Source organism: Solanum dulcamara, chromosome 6 (assembly GCF_947179165.1).
Source record: "Solanum dulcamara chromosome 6, daSolDulc1.2, whole genome shotgun sequence".
Classification (NCBI taxonomy): Eukaryota; Viridiplantae; Streptophyta; class Magnoliopsida; order Solanales; family Solanaceae; genus Solanum; species Solanum dulcamara.
The window spans coordinates 64,016,632-64,033,730 of record NC_077242.1 but is presented as its reverse complement, the minus strand read 5'-3'; the positions used below and the strand labels follow the sequence as shown (position 1 = coordinate 64,033,730).

The window sequence follows — 17,099 nt, the reverse complement described above, 5'->3', positions numbered from 1 at the left end:
TATTATGTATATTTCTTTAGAGAAAAGTTAAAAATTCTAATTAGGAACCAACTCAGTTTTTCTATAAATAAAGGATTCCCCATTGTAAAAAATCTTTTAATCAAGAGAAATAAAAAGTTCTCTCCCTACTTTATAATATAGTTTAATAACATTATTTTTAATTTTTTTCATTTAATGTTCGATATTTATATTGGAGTCTGATTAATTCACTTTCACATTGCATAGAACGCTTCTTATATAATGAAAAATCCACTACTCAAGATTCAAATTCAAGAGCTAAAGAGAACCTTTGTGGTAACTTTGTTAGATTTATGTCAATTCATTGTACTAAGTACTATGTAGTGGAGGATTAACAATAATTTGAAGTTCCAAAACTACTACATTTCTTTGAATATTAAGAAATTCAATTTTGGAACAGTATATAATGTTCTATTTTTTCTGAACTTAAATAAATGTTTACTTTATATTGGAAGAAGTATATATAAATGCAAAAAAAAGAAAACATATGATATCTGTGAACTGATATTTGTGCATCTCCTTAACGTTTAAGAAAGAAACAAGAAAAGGGTAAAAGGAGGAAGAAAGGTTAAGATTCGATCTGCCAATTTCTCTCTCTCTCTCTCTCTCTTTTCTTATTTTTTTTTTGGGATTCTGATTCGGATGTGGCGTTAATTTCAATGTAAAATACTGCAACAAATCATACACCCTTTTCATTGTTTTGTTTTCTCGAAATTCTGAATCAACCCATCTTCGTCACTATCCTTCAGGTTCATGATTTTTATTTTTAATTTTTTTTTGCATACCCATTTTTTAGATTAAATGGTTGTTCTTGTTATTGTGGAGAGGTTTTTTTTTTTTTTTGCATTGTGTTTGGAATTGGAGTTTTGATGAAAGAATCTTCATCCCATATTCAGATCTTATTTTCTAATTTTTGCTTGATTTTAAGTTTGTAGTAACAATAAAGTTTGCATCTTTTGGTCATTTTGTTGCCCAATTTGTGATACTTAGTGAAAATTTCCATCTAATTTGTTTTGCATTGGTAATGGGGTTAAGATTATGAGGCTGCACTAAAGCTCCTGGTATACACATGTTATCAGCTCAAAACAAACTGAAAAGATTGTTCAGTATTATTTGGAGACTACCCTGTTCCTATGATTCACTTTCTTTGGTTGTGCAATATTCTTGAATTATGCTTGATTTTAATTTTTCTGGTTAAAGGGGGGGATGCTTGGGCTTTTCTATTGCTTAAATGATTAGATTTGATTAATTGTGTATGTGTTGAAAGGGGACTGTTGAATCTTGTTTGGATAATAAATTGATCTCTATAATTCATTATCTTCATTTTGGCTTTTTTGTTTGTTGCTTTTTAATTGCAGGGCCTCTCTTCCTCTTTTGTAGCATAAAGAGGCCCTCAAGGAGTGTGAGAGGGTAGGAAGAAGGGAGGAGAGGTCAATGGATTTCGAAAGCAACAATTGGGTTTGGGAAGGGATGTATTACTATCCACGCCTTTTTGGTGGAATCATGCTGACAGCAGCGTTGCTCGGGTTATCCACGAGCTATTTTGGCGGGATTAGTGTTCCTACTTTACTTTATCCTTTTCCTTATCTAAGTATCTTTCATAAAAAGAAGCATGAGAAGAAGCGTGTTCGTGTTTATATGGATGGTTGTTTTGACCTGATGCACTATGGTCATGCCAATGCTTTGAGACAAGCAAAAGCCTTGGGAGATGAACTGGTGGTTGGGGTTGTCAGTGATGAGGAAATCATAGCCACTAAGGGTCCTCCAGTTTTATGCATGGAGGAAAGGTATGAGTTGTCATTTGTTTCTACTCCGGTAAATCATTTAACTTTTATTTCCCTTATCTTGCTCAAGATAAAGGAAAACAGTATTCGTGTGCCCTGAGCTCTACTTTCAGTTGTGCTGTAGGAATGTGTTTATATTATTCTATATGGTTCATGAGGGTTTCCAGCCCCATCTCTGGGCCTGAGGGTTGTAACCGGAAAAACCTAATAGGGCAGTCTGTTAGCAGGAACAAGTGTATCTATGGTTTCTTGAAATTGCTTTTGATTTTGTAACATGATGAGCCTAACAAAATGAGATGCTAAGATTATTTGAGACATAAAGTGGAGTATTGTGGAGATTTATTTAAACTTTTAGTATCTTTCCCTGCAGTATTTGCTTCTGCTTACCTGTTTGCTGATTTATCTGTTACATACTTTCAATATGTTAGTTTATCTGGTGTGATATCGTGCTGTGTTTAATAGTTAAAACTTAATTACTTGTATTATAAAAGATTTAACTTCAAGTACATGAACAAGTATGTAGTTCTGCTTATTTCATTCATTTTTTTATGGGGAAACACTTTGGTGCGATTTAACGCTTTCAGTTAACTGGAAGTTTTGTATGTCACTAATTTGAGGTCCTCTGCAGACTTGCTCTTGTTAGTGGCTTGAAGTGGGTGGATGAAGTGATTTCCAGTGCTCCTTATGCAATTACTGAAGACTTCATGAACCGTCTATTCAATGAGTATAAGATTGACTACATTATACACGGTGATGATCCCTGTCTACTTCCAGATGGAACTGATGCTTATGCCCTAGCCAAAAAAGCTGGTCGGTACAAGCAAATTAAACGAACGGAAGGTGTCTCCAGCACAGACATTGTAGGTACTGCATCTCTCCTTTTCTTCGTGAGTTCTGAAAGTTTTGATCTGTTGCAAAGCATCTTCACCAAATGAGTCTTACAAAATAACAGAATTTTTCTCTAAATTGATTTTGCCACAAGTGCTATATTTATATATGTATCTACATATGTGTATATAGTATGTATATCGTAAAAACTTATGGAGACAATTGTTTTCCCATTTTCTCTGCTCTTCATCTGCTTTCAGTGTTTTGATTGTCAGCAAAACATGCTCCTTGATGCCACTTGAACGTCTTTTTTTGCTGCCCGAGTTCTCTCCTCTTATGGTTTACAGTAGCACTATTTATTTTCCTACAAGTAACAAAAATCAATAGCCCGCAAATTGATTTGCCAAAAACTAGTGAATGAATAGATCAAACATACCTTTTTTTCAAAATCTTCCAAGACTAAAATAAGTATTGTTTCCACGAATCAGATACTGGTTAAGAGCAATGAGATTGCTATTTGGTTTTGGTGATGGTTGTCTTGACTCACATTTTGTAGGGAGGATTCTTTCTGCTTCTAGAAATGGAAATACTCCTCAAGATTGCTCCAATCTAACTCCTGTTGGCAAAGCTGATGACATAAAAAATAAATTTGGTGCTGAAAAACAGGCTAAGGCTGGTCAGATATCTCATTTTTTGCCCACTTCAAGACGAATCGTGCAATTTTCAAATGGGAAGGTACCATTAGTTGTATTGTTTGTTTATTCTCTGTGAAGCTTCATGTTAGACTTGAGTATGTTTACTTTTTTTCTTGTTGAATTCAATGTGAACTTTTTGAGTATTACTTTGAAGGATAAATCAACTGTACGCCAAAATTTCTTTGGAGGATTTACTTCTGAATGAATAATTTATGGCAATTTAAATAGTGTAAACTGAAGAGACCATTGCCCTTTCTTTTGCCATGGTTGGAAGTTTTTCAAAGTATCTTCTCCAGATGACACTTGAAATGAGAATCTTATAGTGGTGACTTTAACTTAAATATAAGCCTTGCTTTTGGGCTTGAGTCAGATAATCTCTTCTAATAATTAAAGCAAGCAAGATGGTTTTGAGAAACACTTCTTGAAATCTCTTATAATTACTTCCCATATTACCTGTACAACCTCCTGATGAGAAGGAAAAGATAAAGTGTTAAGGAAGAGTCTTGAATGAGTGTGTCTTATGCTAGATCTTCTTAAAGTTTTTTTAACATCCCATTAGCAACAACAGCTATGCCTCAAACACAAGTTAGTTGCGGTCAGTTATATGAATCCTTAGAATTCATTTCACTTTGTTTTGAGCCTTTTACGCATTTCACCATCAATATAATCTTTTTTCTTTCCAATCCCAACTTTTATTTTTGTCGTTTCTTATGAAATTCAAATTTTGCTAGCACACAAGTGTATACCTGGTTATCTAGTAGAATCAAGTTAGGTATAAGAGTGACTATTAGGAGATTATAGTTGACTAAAGAATATTGAGCTACACTCGTCAACTTAATAAAAACTATGATACTTTTTTATAAAGTTGATTTATATTTTATTGGGAGAATGCAATTCTTATGGGTCAAACATCACTTTTATTAAAGTAAATGAATCCTTTTGAAGTTGAAACAATGAAGGAGGATGATAGGATTCTTACCTCATACAGAACTAGGGCTGTTCATGGTTATGGTTAAAAAACCAAATCTAACCGCAATTCGAACCAAACCGATTAAAAAAAGGATATTTGGTTTGGTTTGGTTAGGTTTGGTTTTAAATTTTGAAAACCGATACTATTTGGTTTGGTTTTAGTTTTACTAAAAATAAACCGCAAAAATAACCAAGCCGAACCGAGAAATTATATATATAAATTTCATAATTATTTATATATTATTCATAAATAAAATACAAATATTTAATTAAATTTTAAGTAACTTAAGTCTTTAACTTTACCATTTTCTCAAGCCCAACACTTAAATTTTGGTATATAAGTTTCTCGTATCCCTTTCCCGGATGATTCCTTGATTGTTGAGCTTGGAGTTATTTTTTTTCTATGGAGATTTGATCTTTTGATCTTTTGATCTTTGGTGTATAATGATTTTATTATTGCTTAACTAAATCCCTTTTTTGTGTAATAATAACTCTAGTATTGCTTAATTGCTTAATTGAATCCACAATAGCTTTTCTGTAGATTGTTCATGTACTAGGTGTTTGTGTCTATCGGAATGTGGATGAGTTCAACAAATTTATTATTTTCAAACCAAAAAAAATCAAAAAAATTGAACCAAACCGACAATAACAAACCGACAGTTATTTTTTTGGTTTGGTTTTAGAAATTTGAAAACCAATTAAATTGGTTTGGTTTTGGTTTTAACCAATAACCGATCCAAACCGAACCATGAACACCCCTATACAGAACCATGATCATGATTGTCGTCGAAGCAAACTAAATCTTATTCACCTTTATTCTGATAATATCAGTGTAACCTTCTCTTTTACTAGAGAGTAGGGCTGGGCGTTCGGTATTCGGTTCGGTATTTTCAAAGTTAGGATTCAGTAATTCGGTAATCGGTATTTCAAAGTATATACCACATACCGAACTTTCAAATTTCGGTTTGGTAATTCGGTAATCGGGGTAGGCCGAAGAAGTATTGGGGAGAGGTGATTAGACAGGACATGGCGCAGTTACAGCTTACGGAGGACATGACCTTAGATAGGAGGGTGTGGAGGACCCACATTAGGGTAGAAGTCTAGTTCATAGTCTCGTTATTCTTCTCTATTCATAGGTGTAGTAGTGCATTACGATCTCTTGCGCTTTGAGTTCTGATTTCTGTTATTTCTGTTATTATTTATTACTTTCTATGCTCTGATTACTCAATTTTACCTGTGACGCTTTCATTATTTATTTAATCGTTATTTGTTATTAGTCTTTATTTATTTGTATTTATTTGTTATCTATTTGTTATTTGTTTGTTGTTTTTCTCATAAAGCTTTTAATTTTCTATTCTTATCTAACATTTTTTTATGCATTTATGCTTTTACTGAGCCGAGGGTCTCCAGGAAACAGCCGTCCTACCTTGGTAGGAGTAAGGTCTGCGTACATTCTACCCTCCCCAGACCCCATGTTGTGGGATTTCACTGGGTTGTTGTTGTTGTTGTAATTCGGTAATCGGCAAATCAAACTTTGGTACGGTATTCGGTACGGTATTCGGTAATATCATATTGAAGTTGAAATCTAATGTAAAATCGTGCCTGCCTGTTTGCCTTGCATGCCATTGTCTGATATTAGTTTTTGTAACAAGTAATCAGCTTGAGTTAAATAAGGAAAAATAATGTTGTAGGCTGATTGTCAACATTTGAGTACTATTGAGGATAAAGCCTGGGGACTTCAACATAACCAATTCAGAGCCCATAACCAGTTCAGAGCCCAAAATCCACCTGAAGACAAAAAAAGACACACAAAAAAAGTAGAAGCAGTTCATGCTTTCTAATACTCAGCAACCCCTTTGCAACATTTCCACAAACAATTATAGCCAGCTGAAAAACAAACACACTTGATAATACCTTTAATAAATGAGGCCTAAATAAGTACTATTGACGGAAAACTTTGAATCCTATTAGAACATAATAGGGGTATTTTTAATATAAGTACTGAAGTTAAAAGATGTGGATAAACAATTTGCCCATTGGACAAAAGCTACAGGTGAAGCAATAGTTAATTGCTATCCTGAGATTTGCTAACAGCTAGCCTAGAAAAAAAAAGGGGGTGGGTGTGAACTGAACCAACAAATCTTCTAAAATGCAGATGGAAAGAATATGAGAGCACAGGGCAGGCACAACTATGGCCTATGGGACTGGAAGTTTCCAGCAGATAAACATACAACAATTTGAAGTTGAGCAACTCCTCTACAAGTTAAATCTCCCAACATAACATACTTATGGAAGGTAACCAATCATAGATTTGTGTCCATGGGATAGCAGACAAGAACTCGAATGAATCTTGCAAATTCCTGTATAGAAGAAACATTAAGTGAAGGACGTACAAGTGAATCTTGCAATTATTTAGGCACTGTTACAAGTGAAGGACGTAGAGTGAAAGAGGAAGAGGAAGAGAAGAGGCAAATAGAACTTACCTTCAGGTGAAGCGGTGAAGGTGATGGCGGCGTGAAGCGGTGAAGGCGAAGGCGGCGTGAAGCGGCAGAGGTGAAGGGCTGAAGGCGGCGTAAGTGAACTCAGAATAGAAAACTGAAGTATTGAGGTGAATAGGTTAAATGTTAGTGTAATAGTGTGTTAGGGACTTAGGTTTAGATAAGTTAAAGATTATTGGGTTTGGGCTGGACTTTAAAGATTATTGTGTTTGGGCTGGACTTAAATTATAGCAATGGGCCTATAGCCCTTTATGTTTAAAAGGCATGTTTTAGGAGCCCAACAGAAATAATTTCGGTATTCGGTAAATACCGAATACCGAACGGGAAAATTATAAATACCGAAACCGAAACCGAAATACCGAACTGTTAAATTTTGGTACCGAATACCGAACCGAAGTACCGAATACCGAAATACCGAAATAGCCAGTTCGGTTCGGTAATTCGGTTTTCGATATTTTATGCCCACCCCTACTGGAGAGGCAAACATAAATATTTGTGTACTATTTCAATTGTAGGGGCCTGCGCCTAATTCCCGAGTGGTGTATATTGATGGGGCGTTTGACCTTTTCCATGCTGGACATGTTGAGGTACGGAAAAAAAGGTTTATTTATGTTGTCATTTCATGGCAATAGTTTCAGGTCATCCCGCATCAATATAACTTTACCCGTAAGTTACTTTTTCCCCTTCTCAGATTCTCAGAAGTGCAAGGCAGCTTGGAGATTTTCTTTTAGTTGGTATTTATCCCGACCAGACTGTCAGGTACATGGTATTATTGATTTGATCTATGTTCTTAGACCACACATTAATTAGGCTTGCTATCTAATATAATCGTTATTTTAGTCTTCTAACTTTCTGGATTTTGTATAGTAAGACTCTATGTAATGAAAATTACTTTTAATTTCTTGTAGTGAACTTCGTGGACATCAGTATCCATTGATGAACCTGTATGAGCGCAGTCTTGGTGTACTTGCATGCCGTTATGTTGATGAGGTCATCATTGGTGCCCCTTGGGAAGTAACTCAGGATATGGTATGCTTACTTTCAGTTACATCTGCATGTCTTCCTTAGTTTTGATCATAGTAGTCTTATAGGACTATTTATCAAGGAAAAGTGCACCACAGCTTTTTTTAGAGGTGTTCCAGGTGTGTTCATTTGTTAATATGAGAAAGGAAAAAAAGAAGCATTGGTTTTTATTTAATTACGTGTCCGTGAGCCCTTGCTCTCAAAAGTTTAGTTTCTTCAGGAAAAAGTTCATTGCGAAAGCAAAGCAGCTTTCCCCAGAAGGGTATGAACTGCAATATCATTGTGGCTTTATCCCAATTGTTAGGAAAAGAAAAGGCCCATGTCTATAAAAAATGGATCGATTGGATCCATGCGAGTGTCTGCTCAGGGGCGGAGCTATGAATGTTCTAGGGTGGCCAGCCAAACACCCTTCACCGAAAAATTACACTATATATATATATATATATATATATATATATATATATATATAGGTCAAATCTTACTTTATATTGGTAGATATATCATTTTGAACACCCTCAGCAATAGTAAGTAGTAGCTCAGTGGCAAGGGTATGCACAACGCACACGATGCCCAAGTTCGAATCCTCGCGTTTGCATTTTATTTAATATTGTGGTCTGTATTAAGAACTTTAGGTGTATTAAACAACGAGATGCTTTGACGTGGTGAGAGCAGCAGCTTAGTGGCAACACTGCAAAAATCTGCTAGTCACTCAATTTCAATTCCCCATGCCCACAACTTTTTCCTATTTTGGCTTTAATTTTTTTTTTTTGATGACAAGGGAAACCCGCAGCTGCTACAATTTGGGTGCGCACAGGGTAAAACCCCCGCTCCTATGCAATAGCTCGCAAACCACACAGGAGAGGTAACCCGCACTAGGCAAGCCCGGGGCGACAAGCTCGACCCAGAAGGCAAATCCCTTGCTTTCGCCAGCAAGGGGTTTTAAACTTGAGACCTCCAACATGGAAGTCCCAAGCCCATTCAAAGTTTGAACACCCTTCACAAAATTTCTGGCTACGCCACTGTGTCTGATAAATCCCTATTTGTTGTGTACTTTTGTATCTATGTCATATCAAATCTCTGGACCACATAATGAGTTCAGACTGATACTTGCCCTTTAGCTGATGATTATATTGTTAATCCTTCACGGCTTCACAGAGATCTTGAACTGGTTCGATGCTTGATCTAGGACCATACCATGGCCAACATGGTACATTGGCATGACACTTTTCCATTTTGCTATGATTGGAAGTATTATGCTGTCATTTATTGCTCATTAATATGCTGCACACAGCACTTCTGAAAGATGCTGCATGATGCAAAAGATAAAATAAAATCAGATGTAAATGTGTTTGTCACTTCTTGCCCACATGGTTTTGTTTTAACTGGTTGCTTCGGTGTTATCCCTAGATTCCTATGTTTCAACTAGATGGAAATAGAAAAAAAAATTGTATGTCTTTCTGGTCGCTGATTCATTCTCTCCTTTTGTTTGGCATGGGTTAGATAACAACTTTCAACATTTCTGTGGTTGTACACGGAACAGTTTCTGAGAGCAACTCTTCCATGGAAGTAAGACTATATACTATTTGGTTGTTCCGCACTACAACTTTATGTTTTCCACTAATCACAAGAAAAAAAAGATAGTTTGGTGTTTTCCAAACTGATGAACAATAAATATGGAGAAGCATATTATAAATGAAATATTTTCTCTGATACAGCGAAGACCGGATGCGTATGCAGTTCCTAAAAGCATGGGAATCTTCGAAGTAGTTGAGAGCCCAAAAGATATTACAACTTCCTCAGTTGCTCAAAGAATCATTGCTAACCATGAGATTTATGTGGTATGTTGCGTCAAGCACTCTCTAACTTCTTAGTTTTTCCTGGACTTCTCTACAGCTGTTTAGCTTTCTGAACAGATAATTACAATTTTGTATTTTGATACTTTGGTGCTTCTGTTCATATTCTCACATGTACACTAACACATACTTGACAATAATGAAATATATAGTTGGTGTGTCAGTAATGACTCTACAAGTTCTTATCTCTGACGATATTTCTCTTCAGCTGTTAAGCTTTCTGATTTAAATTGACATAATTTGGATTATGAGTTTCTAAGCTTTCACACTTTTGGCTACACTGACACCCCCCCAAAATGTAAAAAAAATTCACATGAAGTAGATATGTCCATGAATAAAGTTATGCAGTTAGGTCGCCTTCTTAGTTACCTGGTTCATGTAGTCCTGAACTTTGATCAACTATGATGGTTGATAATATTGGAGGTCAGCAATACTATAGGAGCTTACCATAAAATTTCATAAGTTTCTCCCATATATTTTGGGAGAAACTTATCCACAAAGAAGCTCCCAATGGTTGGACTGAGATGGCTATAATTGTTTTCAATTTCTTCAACTTTATTAACTCAAAATTGATTGATCGATTGATTCAACTTGTACTAAAGAATAACTGATCATGTTAGATACCCAATCCCTTCTTATTTAGCATATCTAAGCTCTTTTAGCGACTTCCATGAATGAAGGGCTTGTTGACTTATGCAGAAAAGAAATACCAAGAAAGCAGCAAGCGAGAAAAAATACTATGCAGAAAGGAAGTATGTATCTGGTGATTAAGTTTTACTTTCATTGTTCTGGCCCTCGTGTAGCTGACTTGTACTAGGCGAAGCAGTTCCCTATCTGAGGTTGTTCTTCCTGTACTTTTGTATTTGAAAGATGTATGAACAGAGAAGGGGACAAGATATAAGAAGAAAATACCCTACCCTAGACAACAGAGGTAGAATTTTTTGGTTCTATTTTTATTTATTTTTGGCTGCAACCTTCCTCCTCGGCGAGTTGCCAAAGATAGTTAAACTATTTTCCTAATCCTGGGAATTACAAATTGATTGTTGTATTTACAGTTAAGAAACTATTGTTTCTAATAGTTAATTTGAGTTCCATTTTTAAAATTTCAAGCAGTTTGACTGCCTCTGTACATAAATTAGGTGTTGGTTCTGTTATTCTTTTTGTCATAAAATTTTGATGATTATAACTTTATAAAGGATTCCTTTTGGGATGTGATTGGATCTAAATGATTTTTTCCTATGTTTTCTGCTAAATTAATAGAATTTGCTATATATCATTTTTTCTGTCCCATTGTTGTGTGAGTTAATGATAACAAGAATAAAATAGCTAATCCTACATCAAGAAGCTAAGGCTATGGATGGGAGTTTAGTTATTCCACTCTATTTGCTAATTCTGGCTGCAAGCTTGCCCTACACATATTTTTGAACAATTAATCTCAATACAACTTCACTGCTTCTTTGTTTTGCTTGGAAAACTCTCTGATTACAGTCCATTCAGATTGAATAAATGCAGCAGGCTGGCACATGCCAAACATATTTTGCTTTAGGAACAACATTCCACTTGATGCATTCTGTGAGATCTAACCCTTCTTCCCTTTTAGGTCTGCAGACTAAATCCCATGCCACTAGGGATGACCTAGTGGTGACAACCTTCCCATTCCACAAGGAGTTCCTACTTATTGCTGTGACCCCCTTTGAGCACATGTCTAGGCAATAGAAACATGGAAGACCAGTAACTATGAATGTGCAGCAACGCTGAACTTATCAATTGCACCCTTCTTACATATGACAAACAATAAGGGGGAGACTGGGTCTCTCTGCCTCAATCCTTTTTTTCTCTTTGTTGTCCCAATACAAACCCCCATTATTTACCAGTGTATACTGTGTTCTTGTGATACAGTTCGTAGTCCATTTTATGAACTGTGGTGAAAATTTCAGAGCATGTAACATCCCCTCACAGATCCCCATTCAACTGGATCATATGTGTTCCTCAAGTTCATATGTAGTAGAGATGCCTGTTATATCACTACGCGATTTCTCTGTTGGATCTTCAATTGTAAAGATCCTATTTGCATTCCTTCTAGTTTTTAGCATGCTATGGAAGAGCTTTGTGTTCAAATCTCCTTGTGTTAGCCATTGAATCTTGCACTTCTGTCGAAGAAATTTTGTCCTGGCCTCTTTGCATTTCCTACATTCCCTTGTATATCTTGTTTTCTCAGTGATCAATTCTATATTCATGGGGCCCCTTGGTAGTTTTGTTTGACAGTTTCAGTCTGTGTAGTGCCAAGTCTCTATTTATTTAACATCTTTGAATCTTTCTCTATTCAGTTCCTTGAAGGTTGACTTCAGTCTATTTAGCTTCCCTACTAGTTGATACATTCTTACTCCTTTATGGTCTCTCCCCAGTTACTTTGTACTCTTCCCTAAAAATCATGTGCCAAGCTCTACATATTATAGTTCTGGAACCTGTGTATAATATTATGTTGTTCCAACCCAATTAATTATAGCTGGGCAATGATCATACAATCCCTCAGCTCCATAGTGGACCTCTGAGTCAAGCCCAATCTCCATTCATCAGCACTTTGTCAATTCTGCTATACACTCTGGTACTATCCTCATGTTTATTGTTCCATTTGAAAAGTGAACCTGAGGATTTATGTTCCTGTAGGCCACATTCCACAATATACTTCTTGAATTTCCTGATTTCAGAAATAGTAATTGGGACTCCCAATTCTCTCATCCCTGTTAGCCGATGTCGCTCAAATTACACCTTTTAAGTTGGTATAAAATGGTCGCTGTCAAATATAGAATCTAACAAGGTCGAGGTTGAATCCCACAAAAAAGCATGACGAGGATTGAAGTGACTAATTCCTTAGGAGGCGTTACAATTTATGCAATAATTCAATCTTATGATTACTATTTCGAATGAGGGGTTTATTGGGAATATTTATGAACTATTTATAATTTAATAATTAAAGAAGAACTACAACTGTGGTTTCCTAGATGTTGGAATTCAAAAAGGTACTTCACTACTTAACTTATTCAAGTGAACTGTAAAACTGATGAATCTATACCTATTCTAAAGTCTTTCAACCCAGTTAGAATTTTTTTTTCCACCCTAAGTCATTTTGCATTTGGGTGTGTACTATGTAAACATCACCATAGGTTTCAAGTTAGCTTTTCTATTACTAGCTCAAGCTATTAGATGGGGGTTGATAGCCCCAAATTCTTGTTACTGGTTCTTTTTCCTAATCTTAACTTCTTGTCAAATAAGTTTAGAATTCAGGCAAGTTTCAATGTTTCCAATCATCAAAAAACAATCTTTACGAAAGAACTATTAATGCAAAACGATTAACACTTTCATGCAAAGATTTAATATGAAAAATCCATTATCCTTATCCATACTCTAGGTTCCACAATCCTAGTTATGAGGTTTAGCTACAATTCTAGGAAGAATGACGAAAGAATACGGAAGACTCTGAAAGATAATGTCGATAATAACTCTCCAAAATAGCTAATGTCAATACCCAATGATATCATGAAAATCAAAACCCTTGGAAAGATCTATTTATAAACCCAAATTTGGAACTAAAATATTATAAAAATGCCATCGCATCACCCTAATGCGTGAGACTGGCTCCGCGGCGCGACCTTCAAAGCGCCCGTGGTGCGCCCTTTATTGTACCCATTGATGTCCGTGTCGAACCGGTCATTGCGTAGGCAATCAGGCTTTTGGGCTCTTCAAAGTTTGGTTGCAGTCCTGGCGTAGGGACAATCGCAGGGTGCCTTCCCCGCACCCACCGCGAACCTCACGTTTTTACTGTCAAATTATGCCTCTTTCGTCCATAATGCTTGGTTTTTATTTCTTTTGCTATTTTTGGTCGATTCTTGCTGCATTTTGATCTGAAACATATCTAATCACTTATATTAGCTTATCCACATCAATTATACTCAAAACATATGTATGTTGAATTCATTCTCGAAGCTTAGTTAAAACATGGATAAAATCATAAAATACGATAATGTATAAATACGTCCAAAATCATTAGCCACGCAATTTAAGGCCCCGATAGCGGCCCATACCCCTTGTATTAATACTATATCACTGGTTTCCATAGTAACTAGATACTACCTCCTTAGTGCTGAGCCAGGTTAGTACTGAACGACCATCCACTACATAGGTTAAAGAGCAGCTTGTGGAGCTTTTGCCCTGGTTTCAACAAGTCCAAAATAGCCCAGTTTTGCTACTCCCGTTTCACTATTTGTTACTCTTACTGGTTTATAATACTTGTCATTTTAGAAAATCAATACATAATTAGTGAATTGTTTCCATCTTTACTCTTAGTCATAAATATGGAGAGATATTAATGTCGTGGAAAAGAGAGAAGTAGTGTATTAAATAGAGAGAAGTAATAAATAAGGATAATTTAATAATTTAATCAAATTATTATCTAGGTAATGTTTTTTCTTAGAAGGTGTGTCAAGCAAAACATGATAAGTAAAATGAAACCGAAAAGTTTTATGCAAGAAAACATTCCTTTCCTTCTATTTTTTCTGGTCTATTCAGGCCTCAGCTGGTACCTGAACTTACCCCACCCATCACCATTTCAAGGTAAGGAGTGGTGGTGGTTTGTTTCTCTCTTCCAATCATCTCATGCTCCCCCAGTGTTGCAAACGAGTTTTTGGTTTGTGTGGTATTACCTTGGGGCTACTGGCATTTGTACCGTTCTCTTAGGGTTAACAGCAAGGGAGGCTCAGACACTTTGGTGGCCTAAAGTAAGAAATAATCGAAAGTCTTAAACTTTTGAATAATAATAATATATATATTTTTAATATTTAAAGTCTATTTTTTAAATTTTTTTAAGATGCAAAATTGTTAATATATTTCTTAAAAAATATTTTGAGATGCAATTTACGTTTTCTGTAAATAGTACTCCATCTATTTCAATTTATTTGTATAATTTTGATTTGACACGTTATTTGAAGTTTAATAAAAACATAAAAAATCTTATAATTTTAAATTAAAAATTGAAATGAATAATATCTTTTTTTTTAAAATACCTGAAATAATCTTATTATCGCTAAAAAAATGAACCTCCTCATTAATTTGGAGGTGGTAAGACAAATGCCTTATTTTCCAATGCATAAAGCCACCTCTAGATTTTGATCACAATATACAATCTTTTTCCACGAAAGGTACACTTAAACGATAATGGGAGTAGGTGCAAATCATGTAGTGAAGAATGGAAAATTTTGGTTAAATGTCTGTGTTATCTTCTTGAATTTTAAGTTATAATAAATGATGGTGGAAATGACTTCTTCATTTAATGGATAAGTCGAGATAATTTTTCGTTCTTGGTAGATGATAAATTATGTAGTGGAGAATGGAGAATTTTTGTTTAATGACTACTCTCTCTGTTTCTATTTACTTGTTAAATATTTTTTAATTTGATTTTTCTTTTTACTTGTCATTTTTAACAAATCAAGAAAGAACATTTTTTTCTTTCTATTATACCCTCAATTTATTAATATTGTGTTAATATTTTTGAAAAATATAGTGAATAAATATGTTTAAAACTCTATCAATTAATAGGGATAAAATGATAATCTCACTATACCAATCATTATTTTCTTAATAAGTGTGTCAAGTCAAAATTTAACAAGTAAAAATGAACGGAGGGAGTATGTCTTAAAAAATGACGGGGGAATGACTTCTTCATTTAAGGGATGTCATGATAATTTTCCATTCTTGGTAGACGGCATCTGCCACATACCTCACTAAATTAATAATCTCTCTAAGATAATATTTTTCTTCGATTTCGGTTTGAGCCAATGAAAAAAATTACTCATTTTGATAAGATAATAACATAATGGATTTTCAGAAGATCCCTATATAAATATATGACCTTATTAATATTATAAATTAGTAATTCTTTAAAAATGCAAATATATCTAAAATAATTTAGTAAAATATGATTCTATTGTGTTTTTGATTTTTGTTAAAATATAAATCTAGTTGAAACTCATCTTTAATTTTCTTATTGCATCCAAAAGTTTCGGTATTGCCACGACTGCAAATCTTTTATATTGTATGTGGAATGTTCTCTTTTGTACTCACATAATGCTTTACTATTTGGCCTGTCATTGTTGATTTTATGACACCTTTTAAAGGAGAAGCCATTTTTGGATATGATTTCAAAAAATTTCGTATGTTGCTTATATAGTTTATTCTCTTATCATCATACATCAAATGTTTTTAATAAAGATACAGTGAATAATATTTGATTATTAAGAAACATTGAACATTATATATAATGAATTTATTTTTACAATGAATAATTGAATTATTGAATTTATTTTACAATGAATTATTTAACAAAAAAATATATTACAATGAATCATACAAATACATTGTTATTAACAAAAAAAATCCACTTACATTGTACTTTATGTATAATGAATTTATTTTTTATATGAATTCAATAAATATGATACATAATTTAGTAAGATACAATAATTTTGATATATTCATTGTAATTTATGTATAATAAATTTATTTTTATGTGAATTCAATAAATATGGTACATAAATTAGTAAGCTACAATAATTTTGATGTAATCAAAATTAACCTTCATTGAATCTCAAAATACTCTTTAAATTAATAAATATTAGTTTATCGATTAAGTAATAACTGTACAAAATAATAATATTTTATGGTCCACTCATCTATATTAGTTTAGTGAAGTTTTACTATAATTAAGAAATTAGAATTTTTTTATAAAAGTACAATGACTTAATTTACATTGTAAAAATATAACTCAAAATCTGTATTACAATTTTTTTTTCCAAAACACAATCTGTTATACAAAAATGATGCAATACAAAATATTATATAAAATTGTAAGAGATATTTATACACCCGCATATAAGAATATACAATTTTATACACTATTATACAAACAAAAATTTCGTCAATCTTCACTAGTTTATTTCTCTCAAACGACAAGAAGAAATCTTCTAAATACTTGTGGAGTGGGAGATTTATACATCTAGTGATACATTATGAACCACAAAAAAATTTGATTGGAAATATTTTAAATATTGTTGACAGTTTCCTACAGTAATTGCGTCTGTAATTTGCAGTTTTTTAGAATTATGGATGAAATTTTAAGATAATTCTTATTGTGCTGAATTCATTTCATCAAGATCTATCATTTGACTCTTTGTTTGAATTTTTTGTAGACTGGGAGCGATCCCATAACAACCATTTTGGGCACTTATAAACTCCTCCTATGGGTCAAGTCAGGTAAGTATTAAAAATTTAAATTAAGTTATATAATGTAAAGAATGTAATCATTTTATGTAAAAAATATGATAAATCATGTAGTGGAGAATGGAGAATTTTTGTTTAATGACTTTGTCTTAAAAAATG

At 33.9% G+C, this 17,099-nt stretch overlaps 1 protein-coding gene across 4 annotated transcripts; it reads left to right on the top strand.

Annotated features, from left to right (window-relative positions):
• Nucleotides 1–478: 478 nt before the first annotated feature.
• LOC129891259 (ethanolamine-phosphate cytidylyltransferase-like) lies at nucleotides 479–10,910 on the top strand. Of its 4 annotated transcripts, none has more exons than XM_055966554.1 (10): nucleotides 480–585; nucleotides 1,377–1,805; nucleotides 2,431–2,666; nucleotides 3,187–3,365; nucleotides 7,308–7,379; nucleotides 7,484–7,551; nucleotides 7,701–7,821; nucleotides 9,316–9,381; nucleotides 9,531–9,653; nucleotides 10,368–10,910. In XM_055966554.1, exons 2-10 carry the CDS (start codon nucleotides 1,453–1,455, stop codon nucleotides 10,437–10,439), a joined length of 1,290 nt encoding a protein of 429 aa, XP_055822529.1. In that variant the 5' UTR covers nucleotides 480–585; nucleotides 1,377–1,452; the 3' UTR covers nucleotides 10,440–10,910. The 4 variants fall into 4 exon arrangements, with proteins under 4 accessions (XP_055822531.1, XP_055822532.1, XP_055822529.1 ...); XM_055966555.1 differs by lacking the exon at nucleotides 480–585 and adding an exon at nucleotides 592–767; XM_055966556.1 differs by lacking the exon at nucleotides 10,368–10,910 and having other exon boundaries at nucleotides 479–585; nucleotides 9,536–9,653.
• The last annotated feature ends 6,189 nt before the right edge of the window (nucleotides 10,911–17,099 follow it).